At 40.6% G+C, this 25309-nt stretch overlaps 1 protein-coding gene across 6 annotated transcripts in view; it reads right to left on the bottom strand.

The window, feature by feature from the left end:
- Window positions 1-14135: 14135 nt before the first annotated feature.
- The window catches only part of SLC16A9 (solute carrier family 16 member 9), a 51867-nt gene continuing 40693 nt past the window's right edge, over window positions 14136-25309 (bottom strand). For 5 of the 6 annotated variants that reach the window (XM_031027389.2, XM_081824217.1, XM_081824218.1 and 2 more), the window contains 3 exons: window positions 20051-20146; window positions 16618-17535; window positions 14136-16204 (listed from right to left, as the gene is read on the bottom strand). In XM_031027389.2, coding sequence (XP_030883249.2) covers window positions 16026-16204; window positions 16618-17535; window positions 20051-20146 — 1193 coding nt within the window. In that variant the 3' untranslated portion in view covers window positions 14136-16025. The remainder of the gene's footprint in view (window positions 16205-16617; window positions 17536-20050; window positions 20147-25309) is intronic. The other variant, XM_081824220.1, reaches the window with a different exon arrangement.

Here is a 25309-nt window from a genome sequence, read left to right as displayed (position 1 = left end):
TTCCCTAACCATAAGCAACCACTATGTTTTATTTAACTCATTCCATAAATGTTCTATGCATAAGCAAGTATATATTATTTGTGCATATATGTACATATTTATATATTCCTCCTGTTTATATAAGTGGGAAATACTGTGTCACTTATTCCCCATTTGGCATTCCCATTCCCAATTTATTTTTTGTCCAATTCTTTGCCCCCAAGAGGTGGCCCCTGTATACCTCACTACCCAGCCTCTTTTGTTGGCTGGTTTCCAATTGGGTTTATCCAGTGAGAGACAATGGAAAGGGGTAGGAGGGTAGGAGAGAGAAGTCTGGGTCTCTTCTTCCTCTGCTTTGGCCCCATATCCCTGGTGGTAGCTGCACCCTTCCACACCATAGCTCCTGCATACAGTCCCTACTCCAGGCTCCAGCACCTTCAGCCCCATCAGCTCTAGGGATATACCTTAAAATCGGTTTCCTGGAAACACACTGAGTTGGAGAGGTGAATGCAGATGGCTTATTGAGGAGTGCTCTTTGGATACACACCTATGAGGAAAGGAGGAGAGCAGGATTGGCCAGAAGGAGAAGCTAACATGAAATGCATTTCAAAGAGCTCTGGAGCTGGGATGGCCCTTCAGAATTGTCCCAAATTGAGGAGAGGGGGCTGGGCTTTTGTATCCCTATGTCAGACAGTCATTGGCCATGGCTGCTCCCAAGAGGGAATATAGCCTGAATGAAGCTGTCCCCTGTAGAGGCTGAGGGCAACCAAGTGAAGGGTCATCCGTGAGCCAACAATGGTTGATATTTTCAGCCCTCATGAATGGGTGCATCAGCCCTGAAAAGGAGACCTGGGTGGAGAACCTTAGTAGCCTTCACACTGGTGTCTAATGCCTCGGCCCACACTTCTGCATACCACCCCCTCGTTTGTCCCACCTGCGGCAAACTCTGTTTCCTGATGGGGTCCTGACTAACATATATACAATACACACACACACACACACTTATACTCACACTTAATGTGTTCTGAAACACATTCCATCTCAGTCAGGTACTGTCTTTAATAGCTGCAGAGTAACTCGCTATATCAATATAATATAATGCAATTATCAAGTTCGCTTCTTAGACACTGAGGTGGTTTCCAGCTTTGTTTTTACAGATAATACTGCAATGAGCATTTGTGTACATCTTTGCACACATCTACAACATGAAGATAAATTTTAATTGTGAAATGGCTGGATCAAAGAGTACGTCCATTTTAACTTTGATGACTACTGTCCAAGTATCTATGAATATCATGGTGAGTATGTGAGAGAAGTTCTGTCAGCACTTGTTGACTGGATGCATGTTCACTACTTTCAAAGCAGCCTGTTTGAGTCCAGGTTTCCCCAGCATGCACAGCCCTCTTACCCTTCTCTTCCACCTCCCCCCACCCCAACACACACACACACACACACACACACAAGCACGCACACACGCACACATGCATGTATGTACACATCTCTCTGGATACAAACTTACTGCTGGACTGGAGGACCCTCACGGTCTTTCTGACTTTCCTTCATGTAGATGGCCTTATGATACTTGGCTCTCAGGCCTACAGTGGCAAGTGTGATTAGTGGAGGATTTTCTATCTGTCCTCTCTCCCTCTTGAGTTCAGGATGTCCTTAATAACTCCATTAAGTGTCAAGAACCAGAAAACTGGAGGTTAACCTGGGAAAATGAACCTTGTCATATGTGAATGCACCTTACTGTATAACCAGGACTCAGACCAGTGTCCCCCATTCTGCAGACGTTCAGACACTCAGTATGTGTTTGCTGCTGGAGGATACTAGTGATCTCACCTGACGCCCTTTTAAAGCCATTACAACATCTCAAAGGAGGACTGATCAGCTTTCAGGTAAAATTCAGCTCATCGATTCTGCCACCTCAGCTCCAAATTCTCCCTTTAATGCCCTCCCATCCGAGCATAACATATAGATATAGTTCATTTGTTTTGACTAAGAACATTAGTATGTGAACTACACTCTAAAATTAGTTCTGGAACATTCTTGGAAATGGAAGAGAAGTTATATAATTTCAAGAACACAAAATGAAGGGACACCTGTCATTTCATCTAATGCTTTAATCTCTTGGTTTTAAAAGGAGCTATATTTGATTTTAATAGAAATGGAGGTCATCCAGCACAATCTGATAGGCTTGTCACCTCCCATCAAACTTTGAGTCACAACTTGTGAAAAACAGACTGTCCAAAAGGGCCTGGGAGAGGACAGCAGAGGTCAGGCCAGAGTCGACTTCCAGAAATTGAGGCAGGGCTGGGTGCCTCAGGCTGTAGAAGTACCATGGTGAGGGCTCCATGCCATCTTGTTACCAGGAAGACACGACCCAGGGGAACAGAGCAGCTTCTGCTCACTGGAGCCAAGTGCAGTAGGGCTGAGTTAGCAGTAGAATCGGACTGAATAGGAGATAGGTGGTCAGAAGTTTTAGGTGGCCATCCCAGCTCTAGGCTCTGAAGCAGTTCCTCAGCCGTGGGAGTCCTCAGTTTCCTCCTCCATAAAACGGTGATAGCATCATTGCCTGGCCTACATCATGTGGCTGTTATGAGGATCAGATGAGATATTGGATTAAAAAGCGCTTTGTAAGCCAAGCAGTGCTGCAGATTCAAAAGGGGTTATTATCCCACCCCCCACCCATAGCACCTGCTACCCCACAGGCCCAATGGGAATGGCTCGTCCCAGTTTGCTCAATGCAGTAGAGAGAACTTCCATAGGAAATAAAGCCAGGGATCACTGTTAGTCATACATCTCAAGCTGTTCTTCCAGGACTGTGGATGAGCTTGTAATTATCTGCCCACACTCTCTCAGGTCATCCCCAGAGGTGACTATTCTGGATAAGCAAAGTCAGGAATTCATTTTTGGCCAGGAGACAAAGCAAAACAAATTGGCCCTGTATTTAAACCGCACATAGTAACAGAAATGGTAATTTGGGGCTAATTAGCACAGTCCCAAGTCAGCGAACAGAGTTAATGACATTTTCATCACACATAAGAATAAAACTGCTTAGGAGTTGTTGCACTCATGGTCCCCCATCACCTTTCCCCATTCCCCGTTGAACCCACTCTAACAAGACACTCGTGTACTGACTGTTCCTCCATCCCACTTATCAAGCATCATTGTGTCTCCACCCCGGGGAAGCCGACTGTGTTTGTGGCCCTCCCCTTACCCCCTTCCCTGAATCACTTTCTCCACTGGGCTTCAGGGATGCCATCCTTTTTCCTCCTATTTATCCACTTGCTTGCTCCTTTTCGGCCTCCTTTGTTGGTTCCATCTTATCTTCCAAATTCCTAAATGATGGAATGCCCAGACTCAGTCCCTCCCCTCTTCTCTTCTCTATGTACAATCACTTCCTAGCGATCTCACCAGACTTGAAGCTCTACTTTCTATGAGACTGATGACTCCCAAATGCATGCACAGCAACCCTGAACTTCACTCCTGTGCATCCATTACCTGTTCAATATCTCTATTTGGATGTGGAATAGATATTTCAAACTTAACATATCCATAGCAGAACTTTTATTTTACAACCTGCAACATTTCTCTCATCTCAGCAAATGGCAAATCCATCCTTTCAGTTGCTGAAGCCAAAAGCATTGGAATGAATCATCCTTGCCTCTCTCTTTAATATCCCGTGTCAAACCTGTCAACAGATCTTCCTGGCTCTACCTTCAAAGTATATCCAGAATCTGATCACTTGTCACCACCCCTGATCAGTTCCACCCTCATTTCCCAACTAAATTACTACAATAGCTTCCAGCCTTGTCTCCCTGCTTATTCCCTAGCCTTCTATAGGCCATTCTCAATACAAAACCCAGGATAATCCTCTTAAAACATTAATCAGATCTTCTTTTCTCCCTCCCTCCCTCCCTCCCTCCCTTTCTTCCTTCCTCCCTCCCTCCCTCCCTTCCTCCCTTCCTTCCTTCCTTCCTTCCTTCCTTTGTTCCTTCCTTCTTTCCTACTTTCTTTCCTTCCTCCCTCCCTCCCTCACTCAGCCTCTCTCCCTCTCTCCCCCTCATCACTAGGTGCTGTCAACCTCATTTAGAGGAAAAGCCAACATCCTTACAATGGCATATAAAGTCCCATATGTAAGCCTAATAAGCACCTTCACTCTCTGATCTCATGTCCTCATCATTCTCTCCACTCCACCCACTAGTGCCAAGCACACTCCTGACTAAGGACCTTGGCACTTGGTTCCCCTGCTGGGACTGATTTCTCCCTAGACAGCCACATAGCTCGATCTCTTGTTTGCACCATGCCTCTACTCACAAGTCACCCCGCCTGTGAAAGTTTTCCTAACAATCATATTTTAAAAACTCCTCGAACCCTGGCACTCACATCCCTCTTACCTGCTTTTCTTCCATTGTGTGTGTATATATATATATATATGCACACACATACGCACACGCATATGCAGGTACACACATACATACGTACACACGTGTGCACACGTACACATACACATACGCGTGCATATACACACGCACACGTATACATGCACACACATACACATGTACACATTTTTATGTGCACACATATATAGACATACACACATAATGCACATACATACATAGAATATATTTGCTGTTGTCTCTCAACCTTACTTAAAATCTAAGATTCTAAAGGATACTGTGTGCCTGGCAGATAGTTGGCATTTGGTTATTTTTATAATAAATAAGATATAAGTATACTTAAGCATTCAATTTTCAAAACAAAAATATTGCTAGTATTTCACATGACTTCTCAGCATAAGAGTCATGATTTTTAGGTTATATTCCATATTGTTTATCTAGATTTCAAATGGAGAGAGATCTCACATCTCTGGCTTTCACAGTATGGACTTGGTATGTGTGAGCAATGCAGTTTCAAGGTGTTATCTCACAGGAGTTTATGTGAGATCACGACCTTAAAAGACAGGATCAAAAATTCCCAAGAGATCAGCAGATTTTTCCCTCAATATTTCCTTTTAGAAACTCTCATAAGAGAGCTGATTAAAAAGATAAAGTATTGGGGTACGTGGGTGGCTCAGTTGGTTAAGTGTCTGCCTTTGGCTCAGGTCATGATCCCAGGGTCTTGGGATCCAGCCCCGAAGTGGGCTCTGTGCTCAGTGGGAGTCTGCTTCTCCCTCTGCCCCTCCCCCTCCCCCTCCCCCCACTTGTGCACGCACACACGTGTGTTCTCTCTCTCAAATAAATAAATAAATAAATAAAATCTTTTTTAAAAAAGAAGGTAATACAAGTTTAAAAACATACACATAGCTTATATCTAAACTACATAAATTTGTATTTAAAATGAGTTTGAAAACAATCAATAAAAAATCTTCAAACACAAACATAAAAAAGTTTCAACATGGCAAAAGCACAAAGACAAATGACAAACTGGGAAAAAAATCACTTTAAACTTATAGTACAAGGGGCAAATATCCCTAATATATAAAGAGTTTCTAAAAATAGAGAATAAAAACACCAATAACCCTATAGAAAAACAGTTTACGAAGAATAAAATTCAAATGTCCCTTAAATATATGAAAAGATGTTTAAGTTCACACATAATAGGAAAAATGCAAATTAGAACTGCACAAATAAGCCTCAGTGAGTAGCAAGTTGGTGACTTAATCACACAGAGAGGAACTATTTCAAAGGGCTAAAATGTAATAATCTGAGTGCACATCCTGAATAGGCTACCTTCAGATGAAAAGAACCTCAAAGTAGTGTTTCAGTAATCGTGTTACCGATAATAATAATATCATTATTTTGAAAATTTTATACACATGACAGGATAGAGCAAATACTGTCATTAGCAAATCAGGATTTTCAACATCAAAGAAAAGAATTTAAATATAAAATCAGTGAAAGTAGGTTAAAAAAATGTGATCCTCAATTTAAATTAGAATTATCAGTATTACCACGTGATGCATTTTCTGTTGAAAAAATAAAAATATCTATTTTGTAGAAACAATCCCAAGTGCCCAGATTGTGGTCTAAAAACCATCCCCTTGTGCTCCTTGGAGGAATGGCTAGTTGCAGATCTGGGGCAGTAATGTACAAGATGAGTCGGGCTAAAACATTTTGTCATAAGAGGAAGTAAAGAAACTAGCAAAGACTATGAGCTGTGTCGTTCGTACTTAAGGGTAAACTTCATGGGAAAATTTGGGCATCAGAAAAAAAACCTGTAATTGCTGAAACCACCCCCTCAATGCCCCCAATTTAAAATCCATGAGTTCATAATGATATCTTCCCCCCAAGGCGGGGGGAGGGGGGGGGCACGACTCATTGGTGACATCTGAAGGACGCCAGAAAAACCAACTTTTTCTTCTGAAATTGATAAATAAAGAGAAAGAATAAAATAAGTAAAATAAGTATCTTGCTTTTCTTGTATCCACTGTTCCTTGGGGAAAGTGATAGTTGACAAGAGGAAACTTCTCTTTATAGAAGTATGTCAGTTAATAAATAAAGGAATGATAGAATTAGAATATCACCATTTTGCACCCTCTAGTGTAATAATGAGCGTAGGTAATGCAAATAACTAGCTGCAAAAACCATTAGGTGAAGAAAATATTATGGGGAAATTTATAATGGATAATCATACTGGACCTACTGTTCAATCTTAACATCAAAAAAATCAGACAACCAGACGTTTAGTGCATCTTGATGAAAGTACACACAACCAATGAATTTTTCTTACCAAAACAATCAAACCTGAATGTGATCAAGCTCTAGGTGTAACTACTAGTTTCCAGGTAATACAGGATACAAAAGAATATATTAAATAATACAGGGGGGGTACAATCAGCAATACATTCTATAGGAAACTCTACAGGACAAATAATTTGATTTCTTCAACAAATAAATCAAAGGAAAATCTTGAAAGAGACTCGAAATTCATATCAACCAAATATAATGTGTGTAGAATTTTTAAATATGTTTTGGATAGCAATATCTACAATTGCACTGCCCCAAAAATATATAATAAGAACCATATATAGAACCTTGAATTTTCTCACAGCCACATCTTTTTAGTAAAAGAAACAGAAGAAGTTAATTTGAATAATATATTTGACATTATATATCCATATTGTCATCTAATCATAAAATAATCATTAAATATACAATCAATATATAAAATTATCCAATTATTTCACTTTTTTGTACTAAGTCTTTGAAATCCAGTGTACTCTACATTTAAACTTAAAACACAGCTCAATTCAGATTAGTCACATTTCAAGTGCTCAATAGCTACAATTTCTACCCTGTTGGGGAAAAAAAAGAAAGTTCTTGCTAAAAATAAAGTTCTGGTTACATATTAAATGCCTGTTTTCAAGGGGCAGGAGTGATGTCATGAATTTCTAGATATAAATAATGATGCAGGAGAGTTCTGTTCTGGACCTTGTCTCCTTCTGGCCCACAGTGTTTTCTTCTCTGAGGTCATGGGGTTGGATCAGATCATTTCCATATGCACATTCACTTCCCCATCTCCATAAATAGACAGGATCTGGGCCTGTGCCTGAGACACTGGCTGGGTGACCTTGAGCACATTGCTTGGCTTATTTGATTCTTTGGTTTCTTCATCTGCCCCATGGTGATGGTGGCTCCCTCAGCAAAAGTACTGACCATGTAGACTGCCTTCTGAGCAGTCAAATATGCAATCAAGCATAATGCCTCTGAACAGATAATTGCCCAGAGGCTTTGACCAATAGCACTTGGCTGTAACCTAATCAAAGGTAGTAACATACTGGGGAGACAGCAGGGGTTGGTCCGCCATAGTACATTTATAAGAGGATTGCCATGGAGGTAAATATTGTCTGTGCCCAACTATGCACGGTCTAGAGACAGTTCCTTAGAGTGGCAAAGTTTGAACCAGGCTATTGTCTCATGATGCTATTAAACACTCCCATCACTCAATGAACTACCATGGCGCTGATCCCAGGAACCTCAAACACCTTCCAATTAGTGGCTATTTGGCTTCCCCTTGAGCTTAGCTACAGTTTGGAAAGGGAGACTACCAGGTGAACTGGCAGGTCCAGTCCTCTTAGCTATTTTATTGCTCATACAAATCAGTAATTCTCATTTTGGCTCCTATATCCATTCTTTGGGGAATTTTAGCATGAGTCAGAGGTGACAACTCAATTGGGACAATGCTAAAGGGCCATCCCTGCTCCAGAGCTTCCCATAGGAGCTGAGGCTTCTGTTACAACCAGCTCTGGGGCCCTGACAAGCTCCAAGAGGACAGGAACCTTATCTATCTTGCACACAGTTACAACTTTGGTACCTGGGAGAGTGCCTGACACATAATAGGTGCTCAGTTAATATATGATGGATGAGTAAGAAATGAAGTACCTGGACTTCTCACAAGACAGCCAGACCCCAAATGTCCCAAGATAAAAGGCATCTTTGTGTCATCTTGATAATCAAGCAGCCAGCCTTACCTGTTGACAGCCGGTCTTTGCCAAAGTCTTGGAACTTAAATAGGACAAGATACAGTTGTGAAGTACCTGAAAGAATACTAGATACATATAGGCCCTCAAGAAAGATGTCTCCCTTCCCTCTCTCTGCTCCGATGACCCTGTGTGCAGGGCATTATCCCACTGTGTTGAAATTACAGGTGTTTTCAGTCAGATCCCCTGGTGAAAACAAACTATGCAAGCAGGAAATTTACTGGGGAGTGTTTTCCAGAAGAGCACCTGCAAGGAAGTAGCGGAAGTAGGATGGGACAGAGGGAAAAGTTCAGCTGTGAATCAAGTGCAACAGAGGCCTCAGTTCTAGAGGAAGCTCTAGAGCTCGGATGGCTCTAGAGTTGTCGAAATTGAGTCAAAGAAGCCATTCATCAGTCACTGAGGCCAGGGTCACTAGACTCTGGCTTCCCTGAAGAGGTAGTAGAATCCCTTCAGCTGAAGGCAGTTCCCAGAGCAGGACTCAGCTGTGAGCCCTCAGCAGCCAATCCCAGCCCCCAGGGAGATGAGTGACCAGGTCCTGAAGGGTATCTGGGTGGCACACTACAGAATCTACTATGACAGCAAGCATACATGTATACCTTTTCCTCCCGCTGGGACGATCTTATAGAGAGAATTGGCCTTAAAGCACAATTACTAGTTAGACTACCATGGGATCGATTTTTTGCTTTAAGAAATCTTTATGAACACAGGGACCACATTTGTCTTGTTTATCACCATTACCTCAACGCCATATACCTGCCACATGGTGTGTGCTACATAAAGATTTGTTGAATGAGGGGCACCTGGGTGGCTCAGTTGGTTAAGCGACTGCCTTTGGCTCAGGTCATGATCCTGGAGTCACAGGATGGAGTCCCGCATCGGGCTCCCTGCTCGGCAGGGAGTCTGCTTCTCCCTCTGATCCTCCCCCTCTCATGCTCTCTGTCTCCCATTCTCTCTCTCAGATAAATAAATAAAAAATCTTAAAAAAAAAAAAAAAAAGATTTGTTGAATGAATACATAAATTAACAAGCAAATTTTTAAAAGCGAGTTCTGAATTTATACTTAATTGGATATCAGTTGGTCCTACTGAACCATGAGCTTCTCAGAGCAAGAGACTTTCTTATTTATTCTTGTATTTCTGGAATCTAGGACAGCCCCTGGGAGTGATACACTCTCCCCTAGCATAACACCACTACACATACATTGTTTGCAGAATAGTTTGATAACATGCCCATGTCATATAGCAGTGAGGTAAGAATCCAATCTACCATATATATTGTGTATCTACCATTTTACCACATACCTCCTACTTTTTGTAATACTGGGATTCACTTTATGGGAGCAGAGGTTAAAAATAATTTCTATTTTTTTTAGAAACTACTACACACTGGACATTTTGCATCTATTATTTCTAAATCTTCCAACAATACAGTTCACCAATAACAAAAATGAAGCTAAGAGAGTTTAACAAATGAAAACTAAGATTACTCACCTAGTAAGATGGTAGCTGGAGGAACTAGGTCAAGCCTGCTGTGTTGGACTCCAGATCCCAATCTTTCTCCTCTATGCCGGGCTATTTTCTTGTTAACATCTATTCCCAATGTTCAGCTTACCAGGCCCCAGGTAATTAAAACAGCCCTTGGTGCTCCATGACTTCCTGGGGCATGTTCCTACTCATAGAACTGTCCTGGCTAACTAGGCACTGAACTGCTGTCTCCTTCACTGAGAGCCCCCACCCTTCCCAAAGATTTCACAAGGTGGGGGAGGGGGTTTGAGCATAGTCCCCAAAGGCAAAGCCAATAAACCACAAAGGAAGTTTACCCTGAACTTCCTCAAGAAGCCCAGCTGAAAGGAAGCTTCTGTTGCCTAAAAACAACCTGGAGATTTTCAATTTTCAGGTCTTTCTGGAAAGACCGGGATGCCTCAGGTCCTGAAACAAGGTCTTCCTCTGAGATGTTTCATAACTACATGTGGACTGTAGGCTGAGGTAATGAGGAGAATCTCTCTCTTGAACACCCACAGCTCTCCCTCTCTCTCTCTCTCTCTTCCACACACACACACACTTTCTCTCAGATTTCTTTGCAACATCCATTCCCAATTCCATCAGAGCTGCCAGCCAGGGTTCCTTGATGCTTCTGTTGACACCTCTCCTTGGTTCACACCACTTCCCAGGGCTTTGAGAACAAAGAACAGAGACAGCTCTTACCCCTGCTTATGCCTCTCAGCTAGTGAGAGCTAAAATACCACTTGGAAGTTACAGCAGTTTTCAATCTTGATCAGAGGAGGGTCCCATATATTATCCCATTTTATCAGACAAACTGCCACTCTACTGTTGTGTCCAGGAACCCGAGCTCATCCTGACTCTGTTTAGCATGGCACTCTCATTGGCTTCAACTGATTCCTCCATCAGCCCTTGTTCACACTTCACCTTCAGGGAGAATCTCCTTCAAGAGGGGATCCTGCCCAGGAGTTCTCAAAATGGCACCCTCTCAGCAGCCATAGAGACTATATGAAAATGGACTGTTGAGCCTGGCCTCTCATCTTTTAAAGGTTAATATAGCCATTTCCATCTGTTCTCTTTTGTTGTTATGGTCCGAGAGCCATTTGGGCTACGCTTAGAAATGCCCTATTAAAGCTGTGGATATTGAGGGGTTTTCAGATCTAAGCTGGAGGAATAACATCTTGCCTTATCACATTAGGTATTTTCCAGGAAGGAAAAACAAGCATGTCTCCATGGCTTTGTAGTTTAAGGTGACCTACAGCAGGACAGGACCTGGACCACAGTTAATTATTTGTTATAGAAAATATGCTGTTGCGGGGCGCCTGGGTGGCTCAGTCGTTAAGCGTCTGCCTTCGGCTCAGGTCATGATCCCGGGGTCCTGGGATCAAGACCCGCATCAGGCTTCCTGCTCAGCGGGAAGCCTGCTTCTCCCTCTCCCACTCCTCCTGCTTGTGTTCCCTCTCTCGCTGTCTCTCTGTCAAATAAATAAAATCTTTAAAAAAAAAAAAAAAGAAAATATGCTGTTGGGGCACCTGGGTGGCTCAGTCAGTTAAGTGTCCAACTCGCAGATTTTAGCTCAGGTCATAAGTCAGGGTGTGGAGCCTGCTTGGGATTCTCTCTCTCCCACTCCCTCTGCCCCTACCCGCCCCTTAAAAAATCTGCTTAAAAAAAAGAGAAAAGAAAATGTGCTGTTTACCAATGTTTGTAGACTATCACTTAGAAAAAAAATTATTAAATTCTAAATATATATATTTTTAATTTTTGCGAGGAGAGAGAATAAAAGTGACTCTTTAGGACAAGGAATGCATGTAGTAAGAAGCAACTAATGTGACGGACCTGCTAGGAATAGAATCCCGGTAGACCTGGCAAGGAATTACGCTCCCCCAAGAGTAAATCTGAAAGAGGTCCGGGGGAAGGCAGAGGGAGGTAAGAGCCCCGGGCTGAAGCTAATTAGTGCTCAATAAACAAATGCGAGCATTTTGCTTTCTGCCTAATTTCAGGCCCGCCTTCCAAACAGCTCAGATGATGAGTTCTTAAGGAAATAAATAAAAGTTCAAATTCCCATAGCAATTCGATTTACAAAGTGAATTCTATTTGATTTGTGGAGGAACAGCTTGTGTTTTGTTTTGTGTCAGAGCCTCTGAATGGCAATTCCAGAAAAAATGTGCTGAGTCATGAATCCCTAAGGGTGAAAGATTTTGACAAGAACATGCGTCGGGAGGGCAATAGCTGTGAGAGCAGCACCAGTTAGGGGTAACAGGAGGCCCCTTCTTCCTCTAAATGAGGCCCTTGGAAGCATTTACCCCACACCCGTGCCCAGGAACACTTGACACCTCCCTCAGAGACTGAGGCCACACCCTAAGGAATAATGAGAGTAACAAAAATAATAACAGCTAGTATTTACTGAACAGGTGCCAGGAATGTATATATGGGTTATGTTATTTAATTCCCCTAACAGCCCTATGACATGTTTGACCAGGGAGGAAACCTAAGGCTTTGCGAGGTTAAAGGTTAAATAATACGCTCACAGTCACCTAGCACAGGACCGGGGCTAGGATTTGAACCCAGAAACCATAGCCTTAACAAATATGTGTACCGCATCTCTGGATATTGTCCCTGTATTCATACATCTCTGATCATTTTAACTGATTGTAGTCAGACTCCTGACTCAAAGAGGCATTTTATTAACCGGCATCCTTCAGACACTCTTGACCGCAGAGCAAAAGGTCCCCCAGGATCGTTATTAATGAGGGAGAAATAGTATGGCACTGCTAATGTAAACTGTGTACTTGATGTGTTTAAAATAATACTCCTAAGTAAGAGAAAAAATGAGGCATTCTTTCCTTCAAAAGAGAGCTCTCCTTTATTTCCCAGAACGTTGCGAGTTAAGATAATCCCAGATTGATTGCTAGAAGTTGAGGCTCTCTGAGGTCAGGGGACTTTTCCAGCCAGCACAACAAAACTGACAGTCCCCACGGTCATGACCTCCCAGTGCTGCGACTCCTGGTTCCTGGGAACGGTTCCTCACGGGGCTTTTAAAAGGTGGTGGCTAGGGGCGCCTGGGTGGCTCAGTTGGTTAAGCTACTGCCTTCAGCTCAGGTCATGATCCTGGAGTCCCTGGATCGAGTCCCGCATCGGGCTCCCTGCTCGGCAGGGAGCCTGCTTCTCCCTCTGACCCTCCCCCCTCTCATGTGCTCTCTCTCTTTCATTCCCTCTGTCTCAAATAAATAAATAAAATCTTTAAAAAAATAAAAATAAAAATAAAAGGTGGTGGCTGAAACTTCTCTCTTGATGATATGGTCACCCTAGAGAAAATTAATTCAGCAACTGGCTCCTGGGAGGCTTATCAGAGACAGAGTGAAGGAGAAGGCTGAAAGGAGGAAGCAGGGGCGCTAACAAAGTCCCAGGCACTTGGAAGGTTACAAAATACCATTTGAGTCGCAAAAGAAAGATTATATTCTAGTCAATTATAATTTCATTAAGTGTGTTTTTAAATGTTAATTCTTGGGTGCCTGGCAGGCTCAGTCGGAAGAGCAGGTGACTCTTGATTCCGGGATCATGAGTTCAACCCCTGACACAGATACATAAACTTTTTAAAAAAAATGTTAATTCTTAGGAAATGGGCAAATCTTGAATAATTATTTACATAAACATGACTTGTCTATTCACTAAAGGATTGGCTTTATAGCAGCCCTCCCACCCAAGCCCCATTTCTTAGCCATGTTAGAAATCAGAGGGTTTACTAGAAACTTTCTTCATTTTGCTTTTGGAAGCTACTTATATATGTTGTCCATATCATGACAATTATGTTTTGTACCATACAATGAAGACTATAATCCTCACCTCACAGGGCTATAATGAAAGATATATAATATAATGTGCCTAGAACATATTAAGAATTCCATTAACGACTGCCAACATCATTATTAAAAATCTCAAAGAGAAACCTATCCCCTTTTCCTCAAAAGGATTCTCTAGGATTGACATGTTAGCTTTTTGGAAGGCAATGGTCAAAATAGTTTAGCAGACTGACTTGAATATGTTGAGGTCCAGTCACCAAATTCTGGGGTCTGAAGTGAACATGTGGTAATTAAATTTTTTTACATTCAAGTGAAATGTCACTGCAATTTGGGGGCGGAGGATGGCTAAGAAGAGAAAAAGCAACCAAACCAGTGCAAAACAAACCAAAAAAATATTTTATTGTAACATAAAATTCATTCCCTAGACAACGGAAAATGCACACACTGGATGACATTAGTAGACAGAGTGAAGATGCATTTGGACAATTATCGACATTGATGAATGTGGGGATGTTGTGAAAGTTAAATTTTTCAGGTTATAGGATTTCCTGAATATAATATTGGCAAAAAGGAACTTTCAACACAAAAACATTTAGTTTAAATTTTTAAAATGTCACTTCTTTTATTTACTAACCTTGACAGTAACTAAAGAATGAGGTACAGAAAACTTTCCAGAAGTCTGAGTATGGAGTAGAAGTCCAAGGCACTTTGGAGCCCCATTATTGCATTATTGAGTAGGATTAACTCAGTTATGAAATTCCCCCACACTCCAGGTTTACTCCATAGAAAAATAGTACTTACCTACTTCACTGAGGTGTGGTGGGGCTTCATGCTTATAAAGTGCTTTAGGCGCCTTCCAAGAAAGGCAACATAGAAGTATAAAATCTTACATATTTCAAAAGAAATGAAAAGAAAATTTTGGCACAATAAGAGTGCGTCTTATTTAAAGAACCACAGTTGGCTATTTCTAAAAACACCTCACCTCAATGGTTTATTGCTTTTTTGTTTTTTATTTAAGAGAATGACTCTTTCTCTATTGCCAGTCTTATAACAGCCATTCTCGACGGCTCTGTTGTCAGAATTCCTTGAAGAGCTCACTAAAAATATTGAGGCTTGGCCCACAGCCTACACCTACAGAATTAAAATCTCTAAGAGTAGTGCTCAGGCAACTATATTTTTTAAAAGATCTAGCGGATTCTATCATATAGCAAAGTCAAAAAATATTTCTTTAGGAAAATGTCCATTTATTAAACATTGATTTTTTTCCAAAAATTTTTATAAGATTGAATAAACTTGGATCAGGGTATGAATTTCTTATTGCCTTCTTCTCTTTCCATGTCCCACACAGACTTGGAGTACACACACACACACACACACACACACACACACGTTTTAGTTCTACCCTTGAATTAAAATTTGATAGTGGTAAAATCTGATAGTAGCAAATAAACGGTTCATTGAGAAGTTATGCAAGGATTTGCAATTCATTCCCACTGTGCCCGAAGCAAATGGATGTTGCCCATTTGCCAGAGCGGAATGGTTTACGCATTTCCAATTTGGAAACAGGTAAAATCAGCACTTCCTGGGAAACATCAGTTGACTGGATGCTGACAAAGAGTGAGCATGGTTATGGCAGCCAACCATGAGCAAGGCTGTGGTGAGTGCCCCCGTTTGGAGACTGCCTGCCTCTCAGCAAACAACTTAGGAAATGAAACGATTTAAGCGCAGTGGGTCCGAACATGGGGTGCTGCCTCAAGGGAAATAAAATCAAATAGTGAAAACTAGTGACTGTAATTCAAAATAGCTTTGAGAAAAAAAAGATCGGCTTGCTCCACTGCAATTCTTAATGCCATTTTAGTAACTGTTTTCATGTACCAGCCAGTCTAACATAGAGAAGAGAGTGATTTAGTCCCTAGTGGCCTTCACATAGAGCTCATCATGCTGCCTGCATCAGGTTTAAAATAGAAGAGCCCCCTCCGGGTGCCTTGCAGTGGAACTAATGGAGCCTACAGAGAAATTATATTTCTTTACGCAGAGAAAGCCTTCCAAGGCAGGCCAAAATTTTTACATCATCAAGAACTCATGAGTAATGAGTCCCACTTCTTGGAAAAAGAAAAAAAGGGAAAAAATATATACGGGAGATAGAAGCTACATATACAGTACATAGAGAATAGGATTTGTTAAAAAAAAAAAAATTTCATTCAGAGTCAGCCACAGTGAAATTCTGCTATGAGAAAAGTCTGTAGCGCCTTCCAATATTCCTCTAAACATTAGAGGTAACTTTGTACAGAAAGGTTGTTGGAGCCGGCCTGGGCAGCAGCTTGTTGCATGTGTCCCAGGAGGGCAAGGCGGCCAGCAGCAGGATGAAGCCTCCCAGCAGGACGCAGAAGCCACTGAAATAAAACGCGGTGTCATAGGTCTGGGTCCAGTCATAAAACCAACCTGAAAAGAGAGTAAGAAATAAGTGAATTTGATAGAAATCGTATGAAAGGGAAGCCCATCCTCCATTAAGTTCATCAATCTTCGATACAGTAAGGATCGGGATATATATTAATTACCCCATGTACTCTATAGCAGACTACTGGGAGTCAGCAGAGAAGAACTTCCCAAATAATTTGGACAAGGATAAACAGGCATTTTGAGTTTCTCCCAAATAAAAAATGAACACAACTCCCTGAGCAAGTATACTGGCCTTTTCAACTATATCAAAGTGATTATGAATAAATCATTACCAGGAGACATCTATGCAGATTTATTTTGTGCTAATCTGTGCTACTATAACAATCTGGATTTCTATATCCAGGGATGTTACAAAGAAGAACAGTAAAATAGACTGACTTTAAGAAACATCTTACCAACAATTGGTGGTCCAAGGCTATTTCCAAGTCCAGCAAAGAACATTAATATCCCATAGGCATGGGCTAATTTTTCAATTCCCACAGTCTTTGTGGTCACATATGGGAAGATGGACCAATTACCAGTCAGAAACCCTAGAATCCCAGAAAGTATTGCCAATGTGACATAACTTTTGGCAAATGGAATTGCACACAAGGCCAGGCCCATGATTACTAAGGTAGCCACGTAAAGATGTAAGGTATTAATCCACTTAAAGTCAGCCAGTATCCCTAAAAGGAGTTTACCCACTGCTGTCATAATACCAATAATGGAAATGAGAGGCATAATAAGCTCTTCTTCTTTCACATTTGAACTTCTTGCCACATCTTCCATAAGTAAAGAAGGTGGAAATCCCCCGATGTCAAAAAGGAAGATCGCAATGAAGAGGGCTGAGAATACTTTGTTTTTAAAAAGAGCCACAGTTTCTCCACAGTAGTCTTTATATAATTGCCACTTCCTCTTGGCAAGCTGTTTGCAAAAATATGTCTGTTCTACGACTTTCTTTTTGTATGTTTCAGCCTCTTTTGCGTGCGCCACTGTTGCTGGGTTTTTATGAAGTAGACTCTCCTGTTTGCGGCCACCACTGGCCAAGGTGCTCTTGCGTGTTTCCTCAGCACCATAGCTCTTTCCAAGAACGTTTGTGTTCTCTTCCAGGTCCTTTCCTTTCTCACTGTAAATGGAGTATCGATCTGGTACACTTTCCAGAGCTGTTTTTTCAGGCAAAGGGCAATCAGAAGACTCAAGGGGTCTCATCAGGCTGCCACAGGCTAATATATTTAAAGCTAAGGCACCCACAATCAGCAGGCATCCATCCAGCCCATAGAACTCAATCAGCAACCTCTGCAGAGCAGCGTATATAAAAAGTCCAACACTTGAACCTAAAAAGGAAATGAGAGCTGTTCAATCTTAATCTCTTACAAATTTGGGACTCTCAGAACAACCATTATTAATATCGGCCAAATAAGATTGGTAAAGGAAGGAGCATGATTATATTCCAGTAAACCTTTATCTATGGACATTGAATTTTTAATTGCACATAATTTTCATATGCCCTGGAACATCCTTATTCTGATTTTTGTATTGACTATACAAAAATGTAAAAATCATTCTTAGCTCATGAGCTCTCCAAAAACAGGCAGTAGACCAGATCTGGCCTGTGGACATTAGTTACCAACCCCTGTTCACCAGGGAACAAGATCACTTCCCTAAAATCTTTGTTTCATGCCCATGTTCCTTTCTTTCAGTGAGGTCACAATATTTCACATATTTTGATTTTTGGTTTCTTTTCAATTTTTAAAAAATTCTGCTGTGAGGTTTGTTTTGCTTGTCATCTTTCACTGAATGTGGATGCTATGGGCTGAATGTCTGTGCCCCCACCCCAATTCATATGTTGAAATCCTAACCTCTAACATGATGGTATTAGGAAGTGGGGCCTTTGGGGGGTGATGAAGTCATGAACCCATGGAGCACTCATGAATGGGACTAGCACCCATATCAAAGAGACCCCTGAGAGACCCCCTTCCCTGCCACCATGTGAGGAAACAGCAAGAAAATGGCAATCTGCAGCCTGGAAGAGGTCTGTCACCCGAACCCCACCATGCTGGCATCCTGATGTCGGATTCCCAGGCTCCAGAACAGAGAAATACACTTCTGTTGTAGATAAGCCACCTAGTCTATGGTACTTTGTTATCACAGCCCAAAAGGACTAACTAGATCCATGATTCTACCTAATTTTGCCTCACTGAGCTCCCTGTGAGTTGAAACTAAAAACTCCTTAATTCTGCCAAATCTTAACTGTCCAGAGTCGATCCATTTTTACTTCAGTGTGCCATGGCCCAGGCCCTCATGCCCTCCTTTCTAGACTGAGTGAAAGCATACAGCATACAATTTCTGGCACCGTCAGCATACGTGAATTTGGACATTACGGGAAACCTAGGTCATAATTACAATAGTCCGTGTTTTAGAGCCCTTGCTATGTGCCTTACACATATGTTCCTTTAATATTCCCAATAACTTGATGTGATGAGTACTATTATCCCCATTTTACAGTTCAGAAAACTGAGGCTTAACTCACAGTTAACTGAACAGAACGGTTACATAACTTGTCTGTCACCAGACAGCAAGTGAGTGACGCAGGTAGGATTCAAAACCAGGTCTTCTGGGTCCGGGGTCTGTGTTTGTTGCTACATTACAATGCCTCTACCAAAATAGAGTGCACGTAAGACCTATTGTCCTTTAAGCTCATGCCCACCCTCACGCTTTCTCCCACACTTGCAGGAGATCCTGTAAGGTTCTTTGAACAAAATTCCAACTGCTTTGGGTTCTCTGTGTTCTGTTTTTGCTATTTCTTCTCCCAGTTCTGCCTCAGCCTAGCCGTGTCCTCAGACTCTGGCCCTGTCCTGTCCCCTCTTAGACCATAATTCACATTTCTCACCTGGCAATGCTTCCTTTAACCACCTTTGGTAAATATCCCGCTCCATTTAATTCAATCTGGAATCACTTTGTTGCCACTGGGTTGGCCTCAGGAATAAAACGTTAGTTTGGATTCTGTTGCCAGAAAGATCATTGAACTTACTCAGTTTCTCTGGAAATCTGACCTCCCAGGACCCCGTGCTCATTAACGAGTAAGTAGCATATGTAAACGTACAACTTTTACTCAACTTGACATCTCTGTTTCCTAAGCAAACTCATAAAATATTGGCCACAGAAAATTTTGATAAGTTCCCTAAACAGCTTAGGAAAAAATCCATCTGAAAAGTGCGAGGCCACGTTAAAACATCAGAGGAAGTCCAGAAGGCTTTTTTATTTACATTTCCCCCCAGTGATCATCTCTTGATTATTAAAGGAAGAACAAGAGTCAACAGCTGTCATGTGGATATGCACATGGCCAGGGAGATGCATTCATAAATCAGGACTTTAGAAAAAACTGTACACTCAGCAGTAAATGGAGATGGTGAGATGTCGGCATCAAGCTTCCTGATGGAGCCCTGGGGTCCCCACTTTCCTGGCATTTTTCCTACCTCTCCCAGAGAGAAGGTGACTCACGTAAGTGCACTCTGCTTCTTTAGTAAAGCTCTCACCAGCTTGTGACTCTCACTTGACTGGGCCCATAAGCTTCTCCTTCCTTTATTATATTGGTCATCAAATGCCCCAGATTTTTCGTATATGTATCCTAGGATTTTCTGGAAGCTACACCCTTATTCACAGTGGAAAATAACATTTCCTTCTCGGGCTAGAGTAAAAACTTCCTTCTCGGGCTAGAGTAAAAAACTCGAGTAAAAACTCCCTAAGTGGGAGCTGGGAAGTGGTTGGTTAAACATCTGTGTTTGGTAACTTTTGACTTTGATTAGAAGGCTGGATAGTGACAATGCTATACTTATGTTGAAAATGTACCTGTTGAAATCAGGCCAAGGGCAAGGCCTCGGTGGCTGTCAAAATACTGGCACGTAATGGTCACTGTTGCCGTGTATAATAAACCACATCCGAGTCCTAAACATAAGAAGACATTGCATAAATAAGACAGACTATAGTACTTCAATGCAAAAACAAAAAAGACTAAGTATCTCCAGTGGGCCGTTCTGTTTCTGACTGGCTAAAACTCTTCAGAGCATGGATTCCTGGATCCTTTAGATGTCATTGTGCAGCTCCAATGAACATATTTGGGTAGGCTCAGCTCTCACTCCACACCCATCCTAAGGTTGGGCTCAAGTCAAAAAAAAAAAGTCCAATTTCTGAAGCATGAATGAATAATGCAAATTTAAATCAAGACATTGCGGGCAGATAAAGACAATGGTTAAGTCACCAAATAGTAAAATTTAATCAAACGTGCCTTTCTGCCTCTATTCCAAGTCCTTGCCCTGAACTCACTGTCCCTTCCTCCTCAAAGTGCTCTAAACAATTTGAGAAAGTTCCCTTCACTGGTCCAAGCTATTTTGTGAGAGGTTATAGTTTGCACACCCCAGTCTACAAAACAAAGACCCCCCCCCACAAGTCCTCTGGGGTTCTCAGATCATCCCATCACAGTAAAATATAGATTTGTAAGTTTTTTTCTTTCAGAGATGCAAACTACCCTATTTAGGAGTAAAATGTCTTTAATTTAGTTTAAAATATCTATGCAAAAACAAAAAAGGAAGCAAATACAATAAAATATTAACAACTGTTAAGTGGAACATACAGCTTTTGCTATATGATTCTCTATTTTTCTGTAGATTTGAAATTCTCTTATAATTAAAAAAAGGTACATTACTAAATTTCCCTTTCTTGAGACCCAAGGACAATATTTATCTCCAGATCTTCTCCAAGGCTTTTATTAGCTTAAATCTTTTCTTTCCTATTTAGCACCTGATAAACCCAGTTTGTTTTTCATAAAATTCTCCTCTGGCTTCTAACTCATGGCTTTTTGCCTTTCCTCTGCAACATTATCTGCTCTTGAGGATCATTCTATAACAAACACATAGCTATAGTTTAAAAACTGGATTTTAACCGTGGTCCATTAAATGAGTTAAGATCATTTTCAGTACTTTTAACTGGTACCTAAACTATGATTAGAAAGAATACATGGGCTTTACGAATATACTGCATAACTATTTTAGGAAATTAACATTTTAAACAACTTAAGACCCAGAGGATCATCTGTGATTCCATAAAAAGTCTTCTTAAAGAAATGAGATAGACTAAAACAATTACGCTTTAAGCAAACTTTTTAACATAAAGTGACCTTTTTATATGATTTAAGGGGAAAAAATATCTCATCAACTAAAACATGAGTTGGATTGATTTATACAGTTACTATGTGTATATAGGACACTTCAAGATATGAAATAAAACTGTTTTTAAACAATCAATTTCAAAACCAAAAAATGTCACCCTCAGCTGAGACTATACATCAGAAAGCCTTTGGAGGACGAATGAATTTACTTTTCTGTGATTTGGTTGTCAGGGCTCTGTCAAATGTTAGGCATTAGAGACAAGAAAAAAAAAAGACATTTCGGATTGCTAAATGTCAGTGTCAGAAAAGTTGAAACAACAACTTTTAAACTTTTAGCCTGAGACCAAAAAAAGGCATTTTTAAGAATTATTTGAAGGCCATGGGTTTCCGTTAAGTTTATTTCACTTTTTTTTTTAATGTCACAGAAACTTGAAATGCTTTCTCCTTAAATTTTTGAAAAAGTTAGCATGATGCCTTCCTACGTCTGTATCAGGCTGACCTTAAACTGGAAGTTATTACAGAGGGGTCCCTAGAATCTCCAAGATCTTTCCTAGAGTCCATAAAGTCACAACTATTTTCCTCATAGTCTTAACTAGTCTCCCACTTATCCGCAGTTTTGCTTTCCATCGTTTCAGTTACCTGCAGTCAACTGCAGTCCAGAAGCAGATGATACTCCTGACGTATGGTCCGAAGGTCAGTAGTAGCCTAACGTTAGGTCACAGCGCCTACGTCATTCACCTCACTTTGTCTCATCACTCAGGCATTTTACCATCTTGCATCATCACAAGAAGGGTGAGTACAGTACAACAAGGTATTCTGAGAGAGAGACCACTTCACTTAACTTTTATTACAGTATATTGTTATAATTGTTCTATTTTATTATTAACTATTGTTGTTAATCTCTTACTGTGCCTAATTTATAAATTAAACTTTATCATAGGTGTGTACATATAGGAGAAAACATAGGGTTCATTACTATGCATGTTCAGACATTCATTGGACTTGGACTGTATCTCCCATGGGTAAGGGGGGACTACTGTAACACTAACATGATCTCTGCTTTTTTTCACTGTGTTTACATTTACACTGAGGGAGCAAAAGAGATGGTGAGTAAAACCACAAGGGCCTTAGCACAAATCAAGGTATTGGTACCAAACTTTGGTATCAAGTTATGCTACATAACCACCTACTCACAATAAAAACAAACAAAATTTTTTAAAAATGCTTCATTTGAATTCCAACAATTGTTACAAGGAAAAGCCCTTATGCAATTGTTTTAGTAGCCAGCTCAAATAGCCCCTCTTTTCCTGTGTAACCTTGTTTGTATTTGAAAGAATATCAGACAAACTGCAGTTACTCAGACTTGGGTATTAGGCAGACATCTTTTGAAAACAAACTAAGAAGGGAGACAACTGGCAATAATTGTTACCAATGATAAAATCCAAACATTACAGAAAAAAATAGAATTTTAGAAAACTTGTATCCATGACCATGAATTTGGACAGCTTCCTAACATATAAAGGTTTTCTGATGAGTCTGCTGGTGATAGTAACAAAAGTGATTTTTGATGTTGTATAATGAAATTTAACAATATTTATAAGTTCTTTCATAACTCAGTGAACCAATATTTTTCAAATAACCAATTCATGATATTACAAAATCAGGCTTGAAAGAAGATCTATTCAAAGTGCAGAATATGTCATTTGCAACGATGTAGATGGAGCTAGAGAGTATTATGCTAGGTGAAATAAGTCAGTCAGAGAAAGACAAATACCATATGATCTCACTCATATGTGGAATTTAAGAAAGTAAATAGATGAACATATGGGAAGGGGGAAAAGAAAAAATGGAGAGAGGAAAACAAGCCATAAGAGACTCTTAACTCTAGAGAACAAACTGAGGGTTGATAGAAGGAGGTGGGTGGAGGATGGCTAGATGGGTGATGAGTAGGGCACTTGTGATGAGCACTGTGTGTTGTATGTAAGTGATGAATCACTGAATTCTACTCCAGAAACCAATATTGCACTGTATGTTCACTAACCAGAATTTAAATAAAAATTTGAAAAAATAAAGGTTAGGTATTATAACAAATAAAAAAAAAGAAATGAAAAAAAGAAAAAGCAAAGGGCAGAATAAATAATTGGGTTTAATATAACAGAGTATGAAAAGTATATTGATGTGGTACCAGGTTTCATATTACAATTAATGGTGGAAAATCATCACTCATCAAGTTTTGGTGTAGTATCAAAGAAGAATATCTACAATTACATGAAAAGGCTATTAAAAACTCCTCCCTTTTCCAACTACATCTTTGTGTGTACACACACAAAGATTTACCTCATACACTTCAATCAAAAAAACAGATCGCAACAGACTGCGTACGGAGCCGATATGAGAATCCAGAAGTCTTCTAAGAAGCCAAACATTAAAGAGATTTGCAAAACTGTGAAATAATGCAGCTCTTTTCACTAAATTCTGTTTTTCTTTTAGAAAATAGAGTTATTTTTCATAACAAGTTCATTATTTATGTTATCATGTACTGGGTTTGTTATTATCTTTAAATGCATTACTAACCAAATATTTTCAAATTTCTCAGCTTTTAATACAGTTAATTTTAACAGAATAAATATCTATAAGTATAATCCATATATTCAAAAGCTCCTTGGGGGTCCTACATAAAAGAGTGTAAAAAGTCCCAAGACTATAAAGTTTGGAAACCACTGTCTTTAAGCATCCCTTGGTCTCCAATCATTTTTAATCAGACTCCTATCAGTGAAAAAAATTCACTGATTCACATCAGCCTGCAGTATAATTTTTAAACTAAATACCTATATTACTAGCAATTCAAAGCAAAAACATTAGTAAAATATTATTGTTTCCTTTACTTAAATAGGTAAAAGCTAAATTTATTTACATGTTCTGACATTTCCTTTCCACACCTTATGTTCCATTTCACACACCTCTGAGCAAGACCACAAGTTCAGAGGCCTCTTTTCCCTCATCTCTTCCCATCAAACCAGACAGAAGCTCTTTAGTATACCCACTACCTAAATTATTAACCTCCCTCTCTCTCTGCCCCGCCCTGGCTCTGTTCACCACCTCATCTTTTCTGAGATGAATTCTGCCTTCCTGATCACTGTCTCAAGCCTCCAGTACTTTTCCCACCAATCTGTCTTCCTTTCTTTTTTTCTTCTTTTTCCATCAATCTATCTTCTAAGCTGCTGTCATACAATTCTCATTATGTCACACTCCAACAGTCAAGTCCGTATAAAAACATTTTGTCATCCGGTCTTTGGTGCACACCATGCTTTGAGGTATTTGCACCCCTCCACGTGACTTCTGCAGTCCTTAAACAAGTATCTGTAAAAACACTTTTTTTTTAAAGATTTTATTTATTTATCTGAGAGAGAGAATGGGAGACAGAGAGCATGAGAGAGGAAGGGTCAGAGGGAGAAGCAGACCCCCCACTGAGCAGGGAGCCCAATGTGGGACTCGATCCCGGGACTCCAGAATCATGACCTGAGCCGAAGGCAGTTGCTTAACCAACTGAGCCACCCAGGCGCCCCTTGTAAAAACACTTTTATCCACGGTCTATCACACCTCTGAGCATTTGAGCTCCTGCAGTGTCTTCCTTCCACCCCCCTCACTCCCCTTCGAAACCCATGCCTACCTGACCACATCCTACCTGTCCTTCCAGACTCAGCTCAAGCATGAACTGCATGAAGCCTGCTTCAGCACCCCCTCCCCCACAGGTACATTTACACCTACACGGAATGTTGGTTTCATTTTATTATTGCACTTATTTTGCTGTGCTACAAGTTGCAAATTTACAAGTTTATTCCCCCAACTAGGCAATGAGCTATCTGAAGGTAGGCTGTGCCTTATTCATCCAAGTATCCTGGTTCCAGGTCCGAGCCTGGCACAGTGTTTCTAAAATCTGTTGA

This window comes from Leptonychotes weddellii, chromosome 6 (genome assembly GCF_054177405.1).
Source record: "Leptonychotes weddellii isolate Sample4059 chromosome 6, ASM5417740v2, whole genome shotgun sequence".
Lineage (NCBI taxonomy): Eukaryota > Metazoa > Chordata > Mammalia > Carnivora > Phocidae > Leptonychotes > Leptonychotes weddellii.
This window is presented reverse-complemented; position numbering and strand designations above follow the sequence as displayed.